We start from the raw sequence: 24636 nt of genomic DNA on the forward strand, positions 1-24636 counted from the left end.
AGAGAGCATTTGAAGAGAAGAACCTCATATCAGTTGTGAAGCTTGTTGATGGAAATACTATGGTTTTGGATTGCTTTGCTACTTTAGGAACATGGGCACATTCCAGTCATAAAGTCAACTATGAATTCTGCCCTATATCAAACTATGATTGATTGGAATGTGAGGCAACTTGTCCAAAAGTTGAAGAACAAGAAATGGATCTGTTAACACAACAGTGACCAGAAAAACACAACAGAAAAAGATTTGAAATCAAGTCATGGAGAGCCTAGTCAAATCTTGAATCGAATCCCATATTGTGCAGGGTTTGGAAATGGGCAGTTCATGCAAGGAAACCTAAAACATCTTGCACATTAAGGAATTTTGCAGTATAACTTTGTGGGAAAAAAATGACATAACTTTTATTTGGGTACAGCGTTGCATGACCACACCATTGTCAGATAAAGTAAACGCAATGCCGCATTGCAAAAAATGGCCTTGTCATGAAGGGGGTAAATCTTTCAGAGGTCAAATGGTTAAAGCCCAACTCCAGGTATTTGGAAAAGTCCACCCTTCAGTGGGGTCGCCCTGCACTGAAAGGCTTAAATTCCTTTTGAGTTCACTTATACAAACTGCCTACAAGACGTAATTTCTACTAAAGGGGCAATGAGAGGTTCTGAGGCCAAGGGGGTACTTACTGATTGTGGCTAGGGGTTACAGTACAGGAACAGTTATTTACATTACACCCCTGTTGCAGACAGCTCACACTCTCTTCTCCTCTCCCTGAAGATCCAGTTTGTGGGTGGAGGTCTATTAACCCTGTGTTGTGCGTTTGAATGGACCCCAGCTGGTCACAACTTACAGAGGTGAATGCAATGATCGGTCACAATACTGAAGGAAGCCTGCTGGAGGGCAGAATAAGGGAAGTGTTTACTCCTTATTGTCGCACCCCTAGACATACCAAGTATTTAATCCTTGTAGTGAAGGGGAGGGGAAGCAGGGAGCACTGCAAGAGTGGATTCCTGGAGTTGGGACTTAAGGACTTATTAGTGCACTCTTTATATAATTAGTTACTATATATTTGAATTAATATATATTGAAAAATTATACACTGGACATTCCCTAAGAAATATGGGTATATTTATAAAGCAGTAAATGTAAAATGTGGAATGTGGGCAGCACAGTGCTGTAGTGGTTAGCACTCTCACCTAGCAGCAATAGGATCGCTGGTTCAAATAGGGTCGCATGTTCTCCCTGTGCCTGTGTGGGTTTCCTCCGGGTACTCTGGTTTCCTCCCACACTCCAAAGACATGCTGGTAGGTTAATCAGATCCTGTCTATAAATTGGCCTGTGTATGGGTTTGTAAGCACGTCGGTACCCTGCTGGGTAAAGGACCGCTCTATATCAAGAAACAGCTTAACTCATTTACCAAACATTCACTGCAGGGGAATCAAACACTCTAACCATAGGTGTGCAACAATAAGCCGCTCAGCACAGAGTGCTTTCCATTCATTTACTGTCCAGTGCAGCTGAGACTGCAGAGAAAGGCATGTGTGTTTGAGCTTTGGGGTGCATACCCTAATGCAATAGTTCAATATAACTCATGTGCCAGGAAGATTCACCTGCAATGAAGGATTGGTGTATCATATTCACTGCTTTATAAATATGCCCCATTAAGTTAACACAAAAGCAATATTAGTTTTACATTCCTTGAATCAATCTTTTTTTGTATTTCAAAAGATTTTATTGTAATATTTTTTAAATTGTGTTTAACACCATGCTAGTAACTTATTTTCTACAGTGGTTACAATATACTATACAATGTATGGACAATATACAGTACATCAAACTATTGTCATCAGCGATGAGCCCTTTTCTATTAGGGGAAGATCATAGCAAGGATAAAACAGAAACTGTGCATGTTTTCATCATATGGTCATTTGGAATACTCAGCTGATCTACACATGTATTTATTAGGTGTGGACAGGACATCAGTGAAACCTACGCATATTCCTATCTCCTGTTTAGTTAAGAAACTTTTTTTTTTTGGTCATCTGACACACATTAGATTAATCTAAAACATGTGTAAAATTTGCACATCAGTACTGTTTCAAGTATGCTTCAAGTATGAATTCATAAGCTTTTTAGGCCAAAGCATAAATCTGTAATTTTGAGAAAAAATATAATCCTATATAAAATGTAACTTCAAGATATAGATAAAGCAAACATAAATAAAGGTTATTACAAGAGCATGTAGTCGCAGATATAATTTAAAACGCAGTCAAAAGTTCTGGGGTGAATTGCCAAATGGCTGATCCTATGTACCATGGAATTATTTAAAAGTTACTTAAACCCAAGAACAAAAAGTAATATATTGCAGGTTACCAGTCTTGAGGTATAGTGTCTGCTTTTGTTTTCTTGTGTTCAAATAAGACCTAATACATGTCAGTATCTTTGTACCTATAAACTGACCTGATACGTCAATCTAAACAATGTTAACAGATTGCAGGTAGGGCCTAATGTACCCAATCAAGGAGGGAGAGACACACACACAGTTCTTGATGATTCAGGCAGGGATGGCAAAACAGTGCTGCTAGGAAGAGCTCTACTTTCATTATCTGGATATCAGAATGTTTTCTAAAGGCAGGTGTTGTCCTTGTTCTAGTCCTACTCAGCAGGAACCTTTCCCTGTGTTATTTACTTTCCCTACCAAGCAGGGGTGTCAGTCCCTGACCTACCACTCTCTCCAAGCATGGCCAGATGATGTGGGTACCATTTATAGAATGTCACACCAAATGGCTGCCAAAGGTCAGCAGAATTGCAGCACCCAATCAGACAGCTTAAACTAAACAAGTCTATTAAGGGACTCCACTCAATCTGTAAAAATGGCACAGTTCCACCTACTGGAAAACCTGCACCTGCCTGCAAGCCTTCCAAACTATCTTCTGTGAGCAACAAACCTCCTCTCCCATATGTAATGGAGATGAGCAGAAGATGAGGTATTTGTAGTCCAAATCAGGAGAGCAGTTTAGGGTGACAATGCTGCTCCTTCCTTGATACAGTACAATGAGTAAACAGGACCCTTGATGATGCCCTGTGGGAGGGCGAAGCGTTGCACTATTTCCGGTATCACTGACGTCACATCTGGTCGTTTGGAACGCACGTTTGGAATACACGCTAGGAACGGTGGTTTCACAGGAACAGCTCCATGCTCTATGCTTGTTTTGATCTTATTTTTTGTAAGTACCCATCTTTTGTTTAAATAAACCTTCTTTGATGATACTTCACTATTAGTTCCATTTTTTTACTTCTGGGTACGTTATTTGTCTGGCTGAAACTCTTCACCACGGAATCCTGGATCTGATGACCTGACTTCCTATTTACCATCTCAAAAACATCCATACCAAGCCTTAAGTGACCCACCAGACTGAAAAGCTGGGGGTCGTGTCGATTTGGTGAGTGGGGATACATGAGGGGGTGTTGTGCACCTGAATTTTCTGAAGTACCTTTCTTCCCTTCACTTTGGATTGGAGCACCTTTAGCCTCGGTTCACACCAGAGGCGGCACGACTTGCAGGTCGCCTCACCGAGGCAACCTGCACACGACTGCCCGGGCGAATTGCAAAACGACTTCTGTATAGAAGTCTATGCAAGTCGCCCCAAGTCGCCCCCAAAGTCGTACAGGAACCTTTTTCTAAGTCAGAGCTACTTGCGTCGCTCCGATTAGAACGGTTCCATTGTACTGAACGGGACGCTACTTGTCAGGCGACCTAGGTCGCCTGACAAGTCATCCTAGTGTGAACCGAGCCTAAGTCACTTGCTTTGAACTTTGTTTTGTTTTATCATTTATAATTTTTTCACATTCATTTTTTGTGTTTGCGAGCGCTATATTTATATATTTTTCATAAACAAAATTTATGTACTTTTTTCCTACAGATAGAGTTTTCTTTTAGTGGTATTTGATCACCTCTGCAGTTTTTATTTTTTGCGCTATAAACAAAAAAAGACAATTTTGAAAATAAAAAAAACAATGTTTTTTACTTTCTGTTATAATACATATCCAAACAAAATTGTAAAAAAAAATTTCTTCATCAATTTAGGCCAATATGTATTCTTCTACATATTTTTGGTAAAAAAAAATCCCAATAAGCGTATATTGCTTGGTTTGCGCAAAAGTTATAGCGTCTACAGACCATGGGATAAATTTATAGACTTTTAATTTTTTTTTATTGTTTTTACTAGTAATGGTGGCGATCAGTGATTTTTAGCGGGACTGCGACATTGTGGTGGACAAATCTGACCCTAAGTGACACTTTTTGGGGACCAGTGACACCAACACAGTGATCAGTGCTAAAAAAATGTACTGATCACGTTATAAATGACACCAGCAGGGAAGGGGTTAACATCAGGGGCGATCAAAGGGTTATGTGTGTTCCCTGCAAGTGTTTTCTAAATGCATGGGGGATGGATTAACATGAAGAGCACAGAGATCACTATTCCTGATTACTAGGAACAGAAGATCTCTGTATACTTCCCTGTCAGAACGGAGATCTGCCTTGTTTACCCCGTTCTGCCTCTCTGTGGGGTGATCACGGGTGGCTGGCAGACATTGAGTCCGCCGGACCCGTGAATTTGCTCCCCCTCCATGGAGTGCGCACACCCACAATAGCTAGTGCGCGAAACAACGTACGGGTACGTTGTTTCGCACAATAGAGCTGCCCTGCCGCAGTATATATGCGGTGGGCGGTCTTGAAGTGGTTAAATGACTTTCTGGTCTCAGGGAATCCCTGCTAAAAATTACTGTATTTACTACTCATGATATATTAGGCCCCTTTCACATGAATGGAACGATCAGGTCCGCCTGTCAGTATTCACCTCTATGGAGTGGTGGGTGTAAACTGACTTCTGTCCATTTACACCCACTGACATTCAATCCAATCTGCTAAAAACAGATGGATAGGTGTTCATTCCCCTTCCATCTATTGGATCGGATGGCAGTCTGGTGTAAAAGGGCAGGCGGTCCGTTTACATCCGACTGCTCAAACCCTATCTAACGTTAAACCCACATTTTAAACCTATTCTATCTAGCAATGTAAAGAAGAGATTGCTATACTTATCTATTATGCAGCCGCTCCGGTCCAGTCCCATGCTGAGCTGTCAGTGGCAGCTTCAGTGTGTGGGAGTGTGCAGGAGAGGCAGCCAACAATGGAAGTCCCATAACACTATGGGTGACGTCACTCTCCAGGCATTTCACAGCCATTGTTGTTATTGTACACAGCAGCCAACGCGGGAGACCGGACCAGAGCAGCTTCAGAAAGATAAGTATAGCGATTTTTTCTTTACAGGGCTAGATAGATTAGGTTTAGAATGTGGCTGAGAGTAGGTTTAGCGTTGGGTTTTGGCTGAACTTCCACTTTAACCAGTTGAGGTTTTACCCTCTTTATAACCAGGCCATTTTTTACTATTCAGCACTTCGCTACTTTAACTGGCAATTGCGCTGTCATGCAACACTGTATGCAAATGACATTTAACCACTTCCTGCCTGCCGTATGCAGAATGACAGCCGGGAAGTGGTTCTGTCATCCTGACTGGGCGTCATATAATGTCCAGCAGGATAACATGCTGGCTGGACGATCAGCAGGACAGAGGATAGGGGGTCAGTAGGGCAGTGCAAAGGAGTCAGCAGGATGGAAGACAGGGGGTCAATAGGGCATTGTACAGGGGTCAGCAGGACGGAGGACAGGGGGTCAGTAGGGCAGGGTACAGATGTCAGCAGGAGAGAGGACAGGGAGTCAGTAGGGCATCTCTCACAGCCGGCTACCTGTAATATTTACACAGCTATGCTTGTGCGCTAGTTCATGCTCACAGGCAAGCCACATGTTCCAGCACTGGGCTCCACTCTGGGATAAACCCTTCATTCGCCGGGACTTGTATCAAATCCCGGGACAGTCCCAGCGAATCTGGGACGGTTGGGAGGTATGTAATACTGTACACTGTCACTGTACTAAGGACACTGGCTAAGAAGGGGTTAACATCTAGGGACAATCAAAGAGTTAACTATGTGCCTAACAATGTGTAATGTGTGCTGCTTTTACTTTACTATCTGTCTGTTTTTCTCCCTACTTTGCAGGGAGAAGAAACAGCCAGATCGTGTTCAAGATACACAGAGTTCTGTGTTTTTGTGAAAAATAAAGCTGCAGTTACATACAGTTTATGAACAGAAATGTGTGAATTACTGCACTACCAAATCAAAGATCTGCTAGCACTACAATGTGACAAATTGTGTAAGATATAGAATAAAAAGTGCAGCGCTAGTGTCATGTGTTAATAATCAAAATGTAAACACTATAATGTATCATCAATAAAGTGCATAAAGTGCTAAAACGCATACCGGTAATAAAGTGTGAAAACACATAATACAAGAAAACAGGTATGTAAAAAGTAGCTTAATAGTATAATAAATATTCATATGTAGGTGCTTAATATGCAAATGAGAAATGTGCTAATACAAGGCTGATAATCTCAATGATGAATAACAAAAAGTCCACCAACATTCATGTTGGAATAGACCTAAACCCACTGCACAAATGTGTGTTTCATCCTACAGAACTTCAACTGGGGTATGAGCAGTGAAGTCCTGTAGGGCCAAACACGTCGGCTTATTGTCAGCCAGCTCTACACATTGCACCTGTTTTTGGGTATCCCTTGATAATCACAGTGATTTTTATCTGTACACATCATCATGAGGTCAGTACTTTCCTTTTAAATAGATCCATACGTTTTTTGATCTATACTATGTGGAAGTTTTCTTCTTTTTTATGATTCCATCTATCAACCATCTATTGGACGTGAGTTCCGTGGACATCAATTGCTGCTCCGGTGATCGAGGTCTGAAGTCCTGTATCCATTACTAAGCTTGTTTGACCGACTGCTGCTGATGTGTGGGTCCACGATTTCCGGTAAGAGTACCTATCCTTCCCCCGGGTGGTGGATGCACATGTAGCAAGGTCCTAGGCCTCTATCGGTCTAATGAGAACCCCCAGGGCCAGAGATGGCTGACATCCTTCTGTATGTAGTGGGTTGTGAGGCATAGTGGGTGCAAAGATGGTGAAAGTCATTGGGCGCCAGACACTTCTTTGATGTAAAAGAGGTTTTATTTCTCTTAACAGCATTTTTTGTATTTTTGGGGGAAAGAGGGTTAGGGCCAGGACACCCTTAGATAGTTGTAAACTCAATTAGCAGACTCCGAGACTTCAATAGGAGGACAGCTGTGCAGGGAAAGGCCTCCAGCAAGAAGCCACATCTGCACCTGCAGGAATGCTGTTTTCTATGGCAACAGTCTTTAACAGTTCCTAACACAAAGCATAACAGTTCTTTCAGCTTCACTACAACCTCTCCTTGTAGTTCTTCCAAACACTGAGCTCCCGGTCTCTCACTAGACCCTCTAATTCACTGCCACTGAATCCCTTAAGCTCTTCCAATCTTCATGGTGGTACAGTATCTTTCTCAAGCATCACCTCCACTTCTCTGCTGGGTCCCTAGCTTGGCACTCTAGATACCTCTCAAGCTTCACCCACGTTGGCTGCTTGGTCCCTAGCTTGACACAAAAGGCTGCTCTGCAAGCATCACCTCAACTGGCTGGGTCCCTGGCTTTATTCCCACTGAAGTTTCCCGATTCTTCACCGTCCCCTTCTGGTGAGAATACTGTTCCGGTACTTGCTTCAGTTACTCACTGTAGTCCCTGGTAATAAGGCAGATAGTCCCTTACTGGCAACAGCTTCCCCTCTATCTCCGACCAGGATAGGTTCTCCGGCCAGCAGAACCGTCAATTTTGGTTGCACTGCATGCCGCAGTCCCAACTCTGCACTGCTCTCTTGCTTCTGGATAGGCCCTCAGACAGCCTAGCAGCCAGATGTGCCCAGGATAGGCCCCATCTCTGGCCTAGCAGCCCGGGCAATACGACACACGTCCACCCAGACAGCCGTCCAGGTGGCAGAGAACATAGATCACCTGACTCCACCCGACTATATAGGTTCTCCCAGAAGACCAAGGGATTAAAGAAAACCCCTGCCCATTGGCTGAGATACCCCACATACCCATAACCTGACCTTGGGTTGCCTTTCTTATATCTAGTACCACCAAGTACCCGGCCACCTTGTGGTAGAAGAGAAAAGTGCAACAATGCCAAACTTAGGGAGAAATCAATAGATCTCTATCAATCAACCAGGATAACTACTCCTGGCAAGTAAACTTGTGAGGAGCTCCCTGCCTAAACTCCAGGGTGCTATACACAGTCCCCGGTGTTTCTTCTCTTCCTTCGTTCTACAGATGGTTGTTCATCACCACCGTCATTGCACAGACTGTACTTCTCACTCACATTTGTCCAGTGGGTTGAGGTCTATTCCAACATGAATGTTGGTGGACTTTTTGTTATTCATCATTGAGACTATCAGCATTGTATTAGCACATTTCTAATTTGCATTTCAAGCACCTACACATGCGTATTTATTATACTATTGAGCTATTTTTTACATACCTGTTTTCTGGTATTATGTGTTTTCATTAGCACTTTATGCACTTTATTGCTGACACATTATGGTGTTTACATTTTGATTATTAACACATGACACTAGTGCTGCACTTTTTATTCTATACATACAGTTTGTACAGTGCGCCCAGTGAGCACATTCGTTATTGTAGAAAAAAGTTTGTCTGGGCCAGCTTGGCCCATTAAAGTGACAATAAGGCTGGAGGTCAGCTTTAGGCCCCTTTCACACTTATACGACTTCAAACTCGCGCGATTTTACCGCGATTTCACCGCGATTTTGCGGCCGCGATTTTACTGCGATTTGGGAGCAGTACTACTTTGTACGACTTTGCCACATTTTTGGCATTAACAAATGAAAACATACAGTGGTTAATATGAATCATAAGGGGGAACTCCATGCCAAGTTTTAAATAAAAAAACTGGCCTGGGTTCCCCCCCAGGGGCATACCAGGCCCTTAGGTCTAGTATGGATTGTAAGGGGAACCCCCTACGCCAAAAAATCGGCGTGGGGTCTCCCCAAAATCCATACCAGACCCTTATCCGAGCACGCAGCCCGGCCGGTCAGGAATGGGGGTGGGGACGAGCGAGCGCCCCCCCCCTCCTTTTAAAGTAATTTATTAGCATGCCCAGGGACTGTGAAGGCATAAGGGGGTGGCCTATATAAGTCCATTGCGGAGCGTTCAGAGACCATTGCAGCTGGAGAGAGCGTCGTGTCAACATCTGTGGAAGAAAAGAAGTCCGGGCCACCGCTAGCAATTGAGCTGCAGAAGATAGCGGAGGAGCCGGCAGAAGATCAGGACACGGGGAGAAGACGCCGGAGAGACCCCCGAAGTCGGAAGAGGACCCCCGAAGTCGGAAGAGGACCCCCGAAGTCGGAAGAAGACCCCAGAGCTGCCTAGTAAATTACTTTAAAAATCTGTGTACTGTTTTTTATTGACACTTTTTTGCCTAGGTGAATGGGTAGGGGTACCATGTACCCCATACTCATTCACATAGGGTGGGGGGCCGGGATCTGGGGGCCCCCTTATTAAAGGGGGCTCCCGGATTCCGATAAGCCCCCCGCCCGCAGACCCCGACAACCAACGGCCAGGGTTGTCGGGAAGAGGCCCTTGTCCTCATCAACATGGGGACAAGGTGCTTTGGGGTGGGGGGGCCGCAGGGCGCCCCCCCATGCCCCAAAGCACCCACCCCCCATGTTGAGGGCATGCGGCCTGGTACGGTCCGGGGGGGGGGGGGCGCTTGCTCGTCCCCACCCCCATTCCTGACCGGCCGGGCTGCGTGCTCGGATAAGGGTCTGGTATGGATTTTGGGGAGACCCCACTCCGATTTTTCGGCGTAGGGGGCTCCCCTTACAATCCATACCAGACCTAAGGGCCTGGAATGCCCCTGGTGGGGAACCCACGCCAGTTTTTTTTATTTAAAACTTGGCGTGGAGTTCCCCCTTATGATTCATACCAACCACTGTATGTTTTCATTTGTTAATGCCAAAAATGTGGCAAAGTCGTACAAAGTAGTACTGCTCTCAAATTGCGGCAAATCGCGGTAAAATCGTGGCCGCGAAATCGCGCGACTTTGAAGTCGTATAAGTGTGAAAGGGGCCTAAGGGAAAGTTCACCTTTGGAAAAAATGTAATAAATACAGCAACGATGTAAAAAATAAATGTGCATTTATTAAATTTTTGCATTCAGGCATGCAGTGCATTGCAACTGTAAAGAGTATGCAGTGTGTACAATGCCCTGCAATCCTAAATGCAAAAGCTCAATTCTGAAATAAAATGAACACCCCCCCCTCCCCTAACTGTGCTGGGGAGTAGGGATGACCGGAACACCCCACGGTTCGGTTGTCAGCAGAACATGCGAACAGGCAAAAAATTTGTTCGAACACCGTTAAAGTCTATGGACACGAACGTGAAAACTCAAAATGCTAATTTTGAGGGTTAATATGCAAGTTATTGTCATAAAAAGCATTTGGAGACCCGGGTCCTGCCCCAGGGGACATGTATCAATGCAAAAAAAAAGTTTTAAAAACGGCTGTTTTTTTTGGGAGCAGTGATTTTAATAATGCTTAAAGTGAAACAATAAAAGTGAAATATTCCTTTCAATTTCGTACCTGGCGGATGTCTATAGTATGCTTGTATTTTTCCGTGTTTAGAACAGTCCCTGCACAAAATGACATTTCTAAAGGAAAAAAAGTCATTTAAAAGTACTCGCGGCTATAATGAATTGTCGGGTCCCAGCAATACAGATCAAGTCATTGAAAAAAACGGCATGGGATCCCCCCAGTCCATTACCATTCCCTTTGGGTCTGGTATGAATATTAAGGGGAACCCAAACCAAAATTAAAAAAAAAAATCGCGTGGGGGTCCCCCCAAATTCCATACCAGGCCATTCAGGTCTGGTATGGATATTAAGGGAAACCATGCACCAATTTATTTTTAAAAAATGGCGTAGGGGTCCCCCTCAAAATCCATACCAGACCCTTCAGGTCTGGTATGGATTTTAAGGGGAACCCCGCGCCAAAATTAAAAAAAGATGGCGTGGGGGTCCCCCCAAAAATCCATACCAGACCCTTATCTGAGCACCCAACCTGGCAGGCCACAGGAAAAGAGGGAGTGATGAGAGAGCGCCCCCCCGAACGTACCAGGCCACATGCCCTCAACATGGGGAGGGTGCTTTGGGGTAGCCCCCCAAAGCACCTTGTCCCCATGTTGATGGCGACAAGGGCCTCATCCCCACAACCCTTGCCTGGTGGTTGTGGGGGTCTGTGGGTGGGGGGTTTATCGGAATCTGGAAGCCCCCTTTAACAAGGGGACCCCCAGATCACGGCCCCCCCTGTTTGAAATGGTAACAGGTACATTGTACCCCTACAATTTCACAAAAAAAGTGTAAAAATGTTAAAAAAAAAAAACACAAGACACACTTTGGGACAAGTCCTTTATTAAAAAATAAAAAAATAAAAATGTCCCATGAAATCCATTCATTTTTCTCTCTCGATCCGCCAACGGACCGAAAAAAACAAAACAAAAACCCGCAGGCCGCCACCAATCCGCCTCCATGGGAGGCACCCACCGTCTGACGCGTCCTCGCAGGTGACAGTTCTTATATAACTGAGGGCGGGGCCACACGGTGACGTACCTGGGTGACCCTGCCCCCTCTAACACACGGGGACTTCCCCATGACTTTTCTGGGGCGTCAGAGGGGGTTACGTAAACGGGTGGCCCCGCCGCCACTCGGACACCACCAGACCCTTATCTGAGCAAATAACCTGGCAGGCCGCAGGAAAAGAGGGGGGGACAAGAGAGCGCTCCCCCCTCCTGAACCGAACCAGGCCACATGCCCTCAACATGGGGAGTTGCCCTGAACACCGCATATTGTTCGGTGTTAGCAGAACATCCGAACAACCAAAGTGTTTATGGAACTTATGCTTGGGCCGAAACGTTTGCTCATCCGTACTGGGGAGGGACCTGGATGGGCACTTGAATATGACTGGCTTCACTGGGTAAGGTGAATAGAACAGCGTAGGATGGGTTGTGGCCAGTACACATGATCAGAAAATTGTACCGCTTTCAAATCGATCGTACAATAGTCTGATCTATAATACACAGCTTTCGAGATCATCAGCCAATAATGACAGTTCATGCAAAATTATCTGATGAGACAAGCACAAAAAATGTTCTCGTACGATACCCGATGGTACGATTTTCGTTTAATCAGTACAGTTGTCGTTCGAAAATACAATACAAATACACCACAACACGTTACATAACCTCCAAATTTTTATTCTGTCGTACGAGAACTTTCGCAACTTTAGTAAACTCTTTATTTTCGATAAGAGACTAGCATGCAAAAAAAAAAAAAAAAAAAAGATGATCATTTGTCCGATAAATTTTTGTTGGGATTTAACCAGTTAGGACTGCCTTATAGCAGATTTACTGCAACAGTATGATGGCCCTTCTGTGCAGGATCACGTATATATAAGCGATTCTGTGCTTCTGCCTACGTGGGGGGGGGGGGGGTAACGCACTCAATAATCACAGGAAATAAAATCCATCTCTTTCCCTAATGAAAGCAGCACACAGTGTACACCAAAACAGTGGCTAGGCACACAGCTAACCCTTTGATCACCCTAGATGTTTAACCCCTTCCCAGTCAGTGTCATTAGAACAGCGACACTGGTTCCCGCAAAGTGTCAAAAGTGTCAGTTAGTTTCCAATTGTCTGCTGCAATGTCGCAGTCCCGCTATAAGTCGCTGATTACCACCATTACTAGTATATAAAAAAAAATTCCATAAATCTATCCCATAGTTTGTAGACGCTATAACGTCCGTGTAAACCAATCAATATAAGCTTATTGGGATTTGTTTTACCAAAAACATTTAGCAGAATACATATTGGCCAAAATTAATGAAGACATTTTATTATTTTACATATTTTATTGGATATGTTTTATAGCAGAAAGTAAAATATATATAAATTTTTCTTTCAAAATTGTCTGTTTTTTGTTTATAGCACAAAAAATAAAAAAAACACAGAGGTGATCAAATACCACCAAAAGAAAGCTCTATTTGTGGGGGAAAAAATGACATAAATGTATGTGGACACAGCTTTGCATGACTGTGCAATTGTCAGTTTATGTAACGCAGTACCGTATCGCAAAAAATGGCCTGGTCATGGGGGGGAAGGGGGGTTGGGTAAATCTTCCGGGGGGCAAGTGGTTAATAAATACACATTTTTTATTTTATCATTGTTGATGCATGCATTACTTTTTTCCAATTTTTTTAACAGTCATAATATGATAGATAACCAAAGCCTTTGAAAAACACTCTTGTTTTACACTTTTATGATCACAACTACAATCGCAGACGCTTCTAGAAGCCTGATTGCGTTCCTTGGCTCTTGATGGAGACTGTTGTGTGTTTCACCCGCGTAAAAGGGGAGCGCACAGCACCCCCTAACGGCAAATTCCAGCAGAGCAACCTTCTTTCAGGTGACCAGGCTCCTCTGAGGCCGTGACGTCAGCGCGGCTTCCTGGCGTGTCACATGTTAGAGACGGGAGTTGTGAGGACTTTACAGACTGAGAGGAGTTGAGAAGATGGCGGCTGGTCTGATCCATGCGGTTCCTGGGGGTGGAGAGAGCAGCGACAGTGACGATGACTGGTATATTGGGGATCATAGAGAGCGGAAAGAGGTATATTTAGTGAAACGCAAGACCGCATAGAAGACTGTGTATAGTGAGAGCCTGTTCTTTGTCAGAACTAATTTTGGCACGTGGCTGGGGTGTTCTCTACTTGGTAAATGCATACAGTGATAGTTCGGTGGGGGGGTACACATGGAGGGGGGTACACTTAGGTCTTCTCTATTTGATAAATGCATACAGTGATAGTTCAGGGGGGGATACGCATGGAGAGGGGGGTACACATGCAGGGGGGTACACTTAGGTGTTCTGTACTTGGTAAATGAATACAGTGATAGTTTGGTGGGGAGGTACACATGGAGGGGTGGGTACACTTCTGTCTTCTCTATTTGATAAATGCATACAGTGATAGTTCAGTGGGGGGGGGATACGCATGGAGAGGGGGGGATACGCATGGAGAGGGGGGTACACGTGGAGGCGGGTACACTTAGGTCTTCTCTATTTGATAAATGCATACAGTGATAGTTCCGTGGGGGGGTACACATGGAGAGGGGGGGTACACATGGAGGTGGGTACACTTAGGTCTTCTCTATTTGATAAATGCATACAGTGATAGTTGAGGGGGGGTACGCATGGAGAGGGGGGTACACATGCAGGGGGGTACACTTAGGTGTTCTGTACTTGGTAAATGAATACAGTGATAGTTTGGGGAGGTACACATGGAGGGGTGGGTACACTTCCGTCTTCTCTATTTGATAAATGCATACAGTGATCATTGGGGGGGGTACACTTAGGTCTTCTCTATTTGATAAATGCATACAGTGATAGTTCAGGGGGGGATACGCATGGAGAGGGGGGTACACATGCAGGGGGGTACACTTAGGTGTTCTGTACTTGGTAAATGAATACAGTGATAGTTTGGTGGGGAGGTACACATGGAGGGGTGGGTACACTTCTGTCTTCTCTATTTGATAAATGCATACAGTGATAGTTCAGTGGGGGGGGGATACGCATGGAGAGGGGGGGATACGCATGGAGAGGGGGGTACACGTGGAGGCGGGTACACTTAGGTCTTCTCTATTTGATAAATGCATACAGTGATAGTTCCGTGGGGGGGTACACATGGAGAGGGGGGGTACACATGGAGGTGGGTACACTTAGGTCTTCTCTATTTGATAAATGCATACAGTGATAGTTGAGGGGGGGTACGCATGGAGAGGGGGGTACACATGCAGGGGGGTACACTTAGGTGTTCTGTACTTGGTAAATTAATACAGTGATAGTTTGGTGGGGAGGTACACATGGAGGTGGGTACACTTACGTCTTCTCTATTTGATAAATGCATACAGTGATCAGTGGGGGGGGTACACATGGAGAGGGGGGTACACTTAGGTCTTCTCTATTTGATAAATGCATACAGTGATAGTTCAGTGGGGGGGGGGATACGCATGGAGAGGGGGGTACACATGGAGGTGGGTACACTTAGGTCTTCTCTATTTGATAAATGCATACAGTGATAGTTGAGGGGGGGGGGGTACGCATGGAGAGGGGGGTACACATGCAGGGGGGTACACTTAGGTGTTCTGTACTTGGTAAATGAATACAGTGATAGTTTGGGGAGGTACACATGGAGGGGTGGGTACACTTCCGTCTTCTCTATTTGATAAATGCATACAGTGATCATTGGGGGGGGTACACTTAGGTCTTCTCTATTTGATAAATGCATACAGTGATAGTTCAGGGGGGGATACGCATGGAGAGGGGGGTACACATGCAGGGGGGTACACTTAGGTGTTCTGTACTTGGTAAATGAATACAGTGATAGTTTGGTGGGGAGGTACACATGGAGGGGTGGGTACACTTCTGTCTTCTCTATTTGATAAATGCATACAGTGATAGTTCAGTGGGGGGGGGATACGCATGGAGAGGGGGGGATACGCATGGAGAGGGGGGTACACGTGGAGGCGGGTACACTTAGGTCTTCTCTATTTGATAAATGCATACAGTGATAGTTCCGTGGGGGGGTACACATGGAGAGGGGGGGTACACATGGAGGTGGGTACACTTAGGTCTTCTCTATTTGATAAATGCATACAGTGATAGTTGAGGGGGGGTACGCATGGAGAGGGGGGTACACATGCAGGGGGGTACACTTAGGTGTTCTGTACTTGGTAAATTAATACAGTGATAGTTTGGTGGGGAGGTACACATGGAGGTGGGTACACTTACGTCTTCTCTATTTGATAAATGCATACAGTGATCAGTGGGGGGGGTACACATGGAGAGGGGGGGTACACTTAGGTCTTCTCTATTTGATAAATGCATACAGTGATAGTTCAGTGGGGGGGGGGATACGCATGGAGAGGGGGGTACACATGGAGGTGGGTACACTTAGGTCTTCTCTATTTGATAAATGCATACAGTGATAGTTGAGGGGGGGGGGGGGTACGCATGGAGAGGGGGGTACACATGCAGGGGGGTACACTTAGGTGTTCTGTACTTGGTAAATGAATACAGTGATAGTTTGGGGAGGTACACATGGAGGGGTGGGTACACTTCCGTCTTCTCTATTTGATAAATGCATACAGTGATCATTGGGGGGGGTACACTTAGGTCTTCTCTATTTGATAAATGCATACAGTGATAGTTCAGTGGGGGGGGGGATACGCATGGAGAGGGGGGTACACGTGGAGGCGGGTACACTTAGGTCTTCTCTATTTGATAAATGCATACAGTGATAGTTCAGTGGGGGGGGGATACGCATGGAGAGGGGGGTACACATGGAGGCGGGTACACTTAGGTCTTCTCTATTTGATAAATGCATACAGTGATAGTTCCGTGGGGGGGGTACACATGGAGAGGGGGGGTACACATGGAGGTGGGTACACTTAGGTCTTCTCTATTTGATAAATGCATACAGTGATAGTTGAGGGGGGGGTACGCATGGAGAGGGGGGTACACATGCAGGGGGGTACACTTAGGTGTTCTGTACTTGGTAAATGAATACAGTGATAGTTTGGTGGGGAGGTACACATGGAGGGGTGGGTACACTTACGTCTTCTTTATTTAATAAATGCATACAGTGATCATTGGGGGGGGGGTACACATGGAGAGGGGGGGTACACTTAGGTCTTCTCTATTTGATAAATGCATACAGTGATAGTTCGGGGGGGGTACGCATGGAGAGGGGGGTACACATGGAGGCGGGTACACTTAGGTCTTCTCTATTTGATAAATGCATACAGTGATAGTTCAGGGGGGGGTACGCATGGAGAAGGGGGTACACATGCAGGGGGGTACACTTAGGTGTTCTGTACTTGGTAAATGAATACAGTGATAGTTTGGTGGGGAGGTACACATGGAGGGGTGGGTACACTTACGTCTTCTCTATTTAATAAATGCATACAGTGATCATTGGGGGGGGGGGGGTACACATGGAGAGGGGGGGTACACTTAGGTCTTCTCTATTTGATAAATGCATACAGTGATAGTTCAGTGGGGGGGGGATACGCATGGAGAGGGGGGGATACGCATGGAGAGGGGGGTACACATGGAGGCGGGTACACTTAGGTCTTCTCTATTTGATAAATGCATACAGTGATAGTTCAGGGGGGGGTACACATGGAGAGGGGGGTACACATGGAGGCGGGTACACTTAGGTCTTCTCTATTTGATAAATGCATACAGTGATAGTTCAGGGGGGGGTACGCATATAGAAGGGGGGATACGCATGGAGAGGGGGGTACACTTAGGTGTTCTCTACTTGGTAAATGCATACAGTGATAGTTCAGGGGGGGGTACGCATATAGAAGGGGGGATATGCATGGAGAGGGGGGTACACTTAGGTGTTCTCTACTTGGTAAATGCATACAGTGATTGGTGGGGAGGTACACATGGAGAGGGGGGGTACACATGGAGGTGGGTACACTTAGGTCTTCTCTATTTGATAAATGCATACAGTGATAGTTCAGGGGGGGATACGCATGGAGAGAGGGGTACACTTAGGTGTTCTCTACTTGGTAGATGCATACAGTGATAGTTTGGTGGGAAGGTACACATGGAGGGGGGTACACATGGAGGCGGGTACACAAGAGTTGCCACCTTAACCCTTTTAACCTGAACAACTTTGAATTACACAGGTTCTGAGGCTAATTAAAGTGGTGTTCCGGCCGAAATTATACTTTTTAAATAAAAATACCCCTATAATGCACAAGCTTAATGTATTCTAGTAAAGTTAGTCTGTAAACTAAGGTCTGTTTTCTTAGTTTATAGCAGTAGTTTGTTATTTTATAAACTTACAGCAGGCCGTGGGCATTTGAAGCCAGACTGTATTTCTTCCTGGATCTCATCCTTGCAGATCTCGCACATGCTCAGTGCAGCACAAGCAGTGTAATAGGTTTCAGGTCAGGTTTCCATAGCAACGGCAGTTTCAGAGGAAGTTGCCGCCCCTTCCCAGAAGGCATTGCAAACAGGAAATGATGCGATGGGCTGGGAGGAGGCAGTGAAAAATGAATACAGCAGATATACAGTAGGTGCTGAGAAAAAAAATAAAAAAATATCCAATTTGTTTACAGTGCACAGTTTAGTGAGGGATGCTGAAGAGTTGTAAAAGTGGGTGGAACTCCACTTTAAATGCAGATAAGGCACCAAGTGAGTTTAATTACCACCTTAATCATCCACACAACCTGTGTAATTAATGTGTTCGGGTTTAAAGGGATGAGGTGGCAACCATAAGGTACACCTGGAGGCAGGTACACGTGGATGTGCTGTCACAGCATGAAGAGAGCCGGTGTTCTGTTGAGAAGTGCTCGGGACGAACGACAAAAGCACAACAGCTGAGTTTGTGATCAGCTGTTGAGACGGCGCCTGCGCACAATAGCCGACAGAAGAAATTTTTCTGTCAGATTGTGCCCCGCGCTCCCGTGGCGAGTTCATGTCGGTGAAGGGCGGATTTATAAATGATGGGCAGTTGGGAGCGAAATTTTTAAAGATGGCTAGTGCTGCAAAACAAAACTTTGTATGCTATTGCGGGGCGAGTTACTAAGGATGAGCTCCGGCGTGTTCGCACACTCCACGTGCAGAGCCCGTCAGGAAGTCGGCACAGCGCTGCACTAATCACAGGCAGTGAGACATTTTCCTGATGTGCGGCTGCAGAGATCGGGAAATGTCTCACTGCCTGAGATTAGCGCAGCGCATTGCCGACTTCCTGGCGGGCTCTGCACGTGCAGTGTGCGAACATGCTGGAGCTCATCCTTAGTCGGCCAACTGATGGGCGGGTTTGCAGGAAGTATTTAGCATACAAGGTTTTGTTTTGCAGCACTGGCCATCTTTAAAAACTGCATCAAGAACAACACGGGTGCGTTCTTGCTGCGTTTTCAATGCATTTCAACTCGAAGGTGAGGTGTGTGTTGTGTTTTTTTTTTTTTTTTTTTTTTTTTTCTCTGACCAAAAATGCAGCAAGCAGGATTTTTAGCAACACAATGGAAGTGCAACCAGCGTGGACCAGTGTAAAGACGTACATACATAGTGTAAAGACATATATAGAATTTAGAGGGCTGCATTTTTCTTGAGCTTTTCTTGTGCTAAAGGTGCAGATAATGGCAGACAATAAATTAATATTCACCTAAATTCATGAAAATAATAAAGTTGAATATGAATATATATAAAAATGTTGGTACCACAATTTCCATTCAGTGCGCCTCTAATAAAAATTTCATATGGGCACAGTGTTGCATGACTGAGCAGTTGTCATCCAAAGTGTAACAGCACGGAATGCTGAAAGTTGGTCTGGACAGAAAGGGGGTGAAAGTGCCCAGTATTGAGTTGGTTAAAGTGCAACTTCACATAAATAGTTAAGTTCCACTTCTGCCACAACCCCCCCCCCCCCCCAACCCTCCATTACTTTTGCCCTTTTTTTTTTTCGAAGTGGGTACATATTTCTGGCAGGTACTCGCTCTCACTTCCCCTATGTGAACAGAGCTAAATTTTGCCACCAGGGGAGATGAGCGCACACATGCTCAGGGTTCTCCCTCCCTACAAATACTATTTTGGATCCCGGCTAGCTTTGCGTATCCAAGGAGAGCTCTGGCTGGTGTCAGGGCATGGGTGTATGGTGAAGGTACTCCCATGGAGGGGCTGTGGTTGGCTCACAGGTTTTTTACTTCTCCCTTTTTCACAGGCTCAGCCAGGGTGGATTTGATTTAAATCGCTAGTAAAAAGACTTGATTTAAATCAACTCAATTTTAAATCATAGATTTTTAAGAGCAACTGTCATCTCTGCCCTGCAGGTGGCAGCACAACTCATGTAGCGATGACTATTAATTCCTCTGTGTCCTGTGATGTAGATTTCACAGGTAAACCAAAAATCCAATTTTTTTGGCCATTAGAAAATTAGTGTTGGGCTGAACGCCCTGCGTACTGTACAGCATTGCAAGGCCGGACCCCACACTTTTTTTTTTTTTTTTTTTTTTTAATAGCCGGGTGCCTGCAATTGCAACCGCGAGTCAATTTAAATGTGATTTGACTCAGGTTTTTTTATTTTTTTATTTTAGAAATGTCTTTTTTGCTGCAGCATGTTCTATGCATGCTACAGATGCGCCACTTTACAGACAGACTAAGGGCACCCCACAGGCACTATATTTAAAGGAGATTTTCATTTTTATTGTTGCACTTAGCGTCATTAAAATCCCTGCTCCTGAAAAAACGATTGTATTAATGCAAAAATGTTTTTTATTTTTATTTTTTTAATGCCCCCTAGTGCAGTACCCGAAGCTCCATACCCATTTTATGGCATTTTTGATTTGTCTTGTTCGGCTCCCATGGACTTCAATGGGGCTCAGGTTAGAACTTGCTGCGAACCCAACAAGGGGGTACTTGGCCCCTTCGCTACCGAAAATGTTGACAAACTTGCCAGAGCATTTAGTAGGTCAAATACCCAGTTTCAGTTTTCTGTATTAACCACTTAACGACCATCCGCCGAAAATGTACTGTGGCAGGGCGGCCCTGTTGCGTGAATCACCGTACCGGTATGGCGTTTTGTGTAATATACAGCAAGCACACCTACGCCGATGCGCGTGGCTGTCGGCCACCATGTCTGCCTGCCATAGCTCCACAGAGAGGCAGAATGGGGATCTGCCAATGTAAACAAAGCAGATCCCCATCTGTCAGGGAAGTACAGTGTGATCGTCTGTTCCTAGTGATTGGAACAGCGATCTCTCTGTATTCACAGTCAGTCAACTCCCCCTACAGTGAGAAAACACCTCCCTAGGACACATTTAACCCTTTGATCACCCCTGGTGTTAACCCCTTCCCTGCCAGTGTCATTTATACAGTAATCGGTGCATTTTTATAGCACTGATCGCTGTATAAATGTCACTGGTCCCAAAAGAGTTTAGTTTACAAATGGAAATATTAAGGGACTTTAAATGAACACATGGTAAGGCCATGTATTCCATCCCTTGGGACTTGAAATGATGACCCGGTAAAGTCATATATTTTAATCCCTGTGGTTGATCAAAAAAGGGCAGAGCAGGGAGTAGGACTTTGAGTGAAGCGCGTGGTTAGCGAAAGACTAAATAGATGAACATTGTTGAAATTTATTGGTTAAATGCATGTCATATAATACAGTTAATAATATCAATTAGAAACACATAGTTTGAGAAGATGGTAATATAATACTTGAATATCAAACGATATGACAGGCAATAAATTGAAAGTTCACCAAAAGCAATTTTGTAATGGAATCGTAAAAATTGATAAAACTTGCAGAGCCTAAAGCCTCATTGATCCTGGAATGGTTATTAACGATGGACTTTAAAATGTAGGTAAGTATAGATGAAAATTGAACAGGCAGCTCTACGCGTTTTGTGGCTGGAGCGCCACTCGTCAGGAGCAAGCAACATGATGGATCTATAAATAAGGATATTAAAGGGGTTGTAAAGTTATTTTTTTTTTTTTTTTTTTAAAAATAACAAACATGTTATACTTACCTTCACTGTGCAGCTCGTTCTGCACAGAGTGGCCCCGAACCTGGTCTTCTGGGGTCCCTCGGCGGCTGTTTCAGCTCCTCCCCGCAAGCATTTACCACCTTCATGCGAGCTCCCTCGCACGGTGGTGAGTGCTTGCGGGCGCGCTCCCGTGATACAGCCGGCGGCTATAGCCGCTCGCTGTATCACTCGGCCCCGCCCCCCGGCGCGCCGCGTCATCGGATGTGATTGACAGCAGCGCGAGCCAATGGCTGCGCTGCTTTCAATCCATCCACTGCAGCCAATCAGCAACCAGGCTGAGCTGCAATGAAGCTGACGAGGACAAGGAGCGAAGATTCGAGGCGTCAGGTAAGTAAAACGGGGGGCCTGGGGGCGGCGGTACTGTCAAAAGTTTTTTCACCTTAATGCATAGAATGCATTAAGGTGAAAAAATTTTTACCTTTACAACCCCTTTAACTTGTAATTCATATAGAGGTGATGTAGTGTCCGGCAACAAATACCATCTGAAAGTGCCCCCAACCCGGAGCCGCGGCGGACATCTAGGCAGGGGCGCCCTACAGGCATCCACGAGACCGGAGGCAATCCTGTGTGTGAAATGAGAATCATAGGTGAGCCCATAGAAACACTGCATGAAAAGGGAAAACAAAGGGAGTGGATAGAGGAACCATACTGAAAGAAACGAAAGTGTTGGATAAATAATTTCAGAACTTTTTCCACTTTTTTTTTTTTTTTTTATGTGATCTATAAACTGTACAACTGAGTTGAACAACAAACTGAAATCTTTTTTAGGTGGAAGTAAAAATAAAATAATATGGTTGCATATGTGTGCGCACACTTACCCACTGGGTACTTAAACCCCCTTCCTAACCAGACCAATTTTCAGCTTTCAGTGTTCTCACATTTTGAATGACAAGTACTCAGTCATGCAACACTGTACCTATATGAATTTTTTTGTCCTTTTTTTTCACACAAATAGAGCTTTCTTTTGATGGTATTTAATCACCGCTGGGTTTGTTTATTTTTTGCGCTATAATAGTTGAGGCTGAGTATGGATGGGTATGGCTAATGATGGATGGGGATGGATGGATGACTATGCTGAGTGTGGATGGCTGAGCATGGATGGATGAGTGTGCTGAGTATGGATGGGTATGGATGGATGAGTATGCTGGGTATGGATGAGGATGGATGTGTATGCTGGGTATGGATGGGTGAGTATGCTGAGCATGGCTGGTTGGGTATGGATGGCTGGAATGGGCTCATATCAGCGCTGTGGGTACTACACATCCAGCCCACAGCACTGCTGCCACCGATCTCTCCCCTCGCACTGTACCAATAGGTACGAGGAGGGGAGAGAGAGGAACCGGACGTGACACCGGTTTGTTTACAATTGATTGCTCCCTCATTTGACAGAGCGATCACGTGGTAAACGGCCACTATCGGCGGCCATTTACCGTGAACCCTAATGCGTCACGGATGTTCTCGGGTGCGTGCCATTCTGGGAGGATGTCATAGTACGCCCTCCCAGAGTTATCGAACCGCCCTGTAGCCGTCATTCGGCTATGGGCCGGTGGGTAAGTGGTTAAACCAATACTTTGTTGAAGCACCTTTTTGATTTTATTACTGCACTCCGTCTTTTTGGGTATGAGTCTGTCAGCATGGCACATCTTGACTTGGCAGTGTGCCCATTCTTCTTTGCAAAAACACTCCACATCTGTCAGATTGCTAGGGCATCTCTTGTGCACAGCCTTCTTCAGATCACCCCACAGATTTTCTATTGGATTCAGGTCTGGGCTCTGGCTGGGCCATTCCAAAACATTAATCTTCTGGTGATGCCATTCCTTTGTTGATTTTGATGTATGCTTTGGGTCGTTGTCATGCTGAAAGATGAAGTTCCTCTTCATGTTCAGCTTTCTAGCAGAAGCCTGAAGGTTTTGTGCCAATACTGTCTGGTATTTGGAATTATTCATAATTCCCTCTACCTTGACTAAGGCCCCTGTTCCAACTGAAGAAAAACAGCCCCAAAGCATGATGCTGCCACCACCATGCTTCACTTTGGGTATGGTGTTATTTTGGTGATGTGCAGTGTTTTTTGTGCCAAACATATCTTTTGGAATTATTGCCAGAAAGTTCAACTTTGGTTTCAGACCATAACACATTTTCCCACATGCTTTTGGGAGACTTCATATGTGCTTTTTTGCAAAATTTTGCCTAGCTTGGATGTTTTTTCTTCATAAGAAAAGGCTTCGGTCTTTCCACTATACCTCATAGCCCAGGAATATGGGTGATAGTTGTCACATGTACCACAAAGCCAGTACTTGCCAAATATTCCTGCAGCTCCTTTAACCACTTAAGGATCTATGGGATTTGCCTCCTTGACCACTTGCCGACCGCTGCACGCCGATATAGGTCGGCACAATGGCAGCGGTGGGCAAATAGGCGTACCTGTACGTCCCCTTTAATTGGCGAGGCTAGCGGGCGGGCGTGCACCGCGTACAGCGTGACCATGCCCGCGGGTCCCGCGGACTCTATGTCCGCCGGTGGCCTGTGATCGTGTCATGGAGCCGCAGAACGGGGGAGATACCTAATGTAAACAAGGCATTTTTCCGTTCTGCCTAGTGACATGACAGGGATCTACTGCTCCCTGTCATCGGGAGCAGTGATCGCTGTCATGTCAGTGGTAGCCCCCCCCCCCCCACAGTTAGAATCACTCCCTAGGACACACTTAACCCCTTGATCGCCCCCTAGTGTTTAACCCCTTCCCTCCAGTGTCATTTACATAGTAATCAGTGCATTTTTATAGCACTGATCGCTGTATAAATGACAATGGTCCCAAAATAGTGTCAAGTGTCCGCCATAATGTCGCAGTCACGATAAAAATCGCAGATCTCTGCCATTACTAATAAAAAAAATAAATAAATAAATAAAAATGCCGTAAAACTATCCTCTATTTTGTAGACGCTATAACTTTTGCGCAAACCAATCGATATACGCTTATT

The 24636-nt window shown here is 45.1% G+C and overlaps 1 protein-coding gene across 1 annotated transcript in view; it reads left to right on the forward strand.

Moving 5' to 3' along the window:
- The first annotated feature begins 13532 nt into the window (after positions 1–13532).
- ASZ1 (ankyrin repeat, SAM and basic leucine zipper domain containing 1) overlaps positions 13533–24636 on the forward strand; it is a 450104-nt gene continuing 439000 nt past the window's right edge. The window contains exon 1 of the mRNA XM_073619829.1: positions 13533–13709. Within this exon, the coding sequence (XP_073475930.1) occupies positions 13614–13709 (96 nt within the window). The 5' untranslated portion in view covers positions 13533–13613. The remainder of the gene's footprint in view (positions 13710–24636) is intronic.

Source organism: Aquarana catesbeiana, linkage group LG03 (assembly GCF_042186555.1).
Source record: "Aquarana catesbeiana isolate 2022-GZ linkage group LG03, ASM4218655v1, whole genome shotgun sequence".
NCBI lineage: Eukaryota > Metazoa > Chordata > Amphibia > Anura > Ranidae > Aquarana > Aquarana catesbeiana.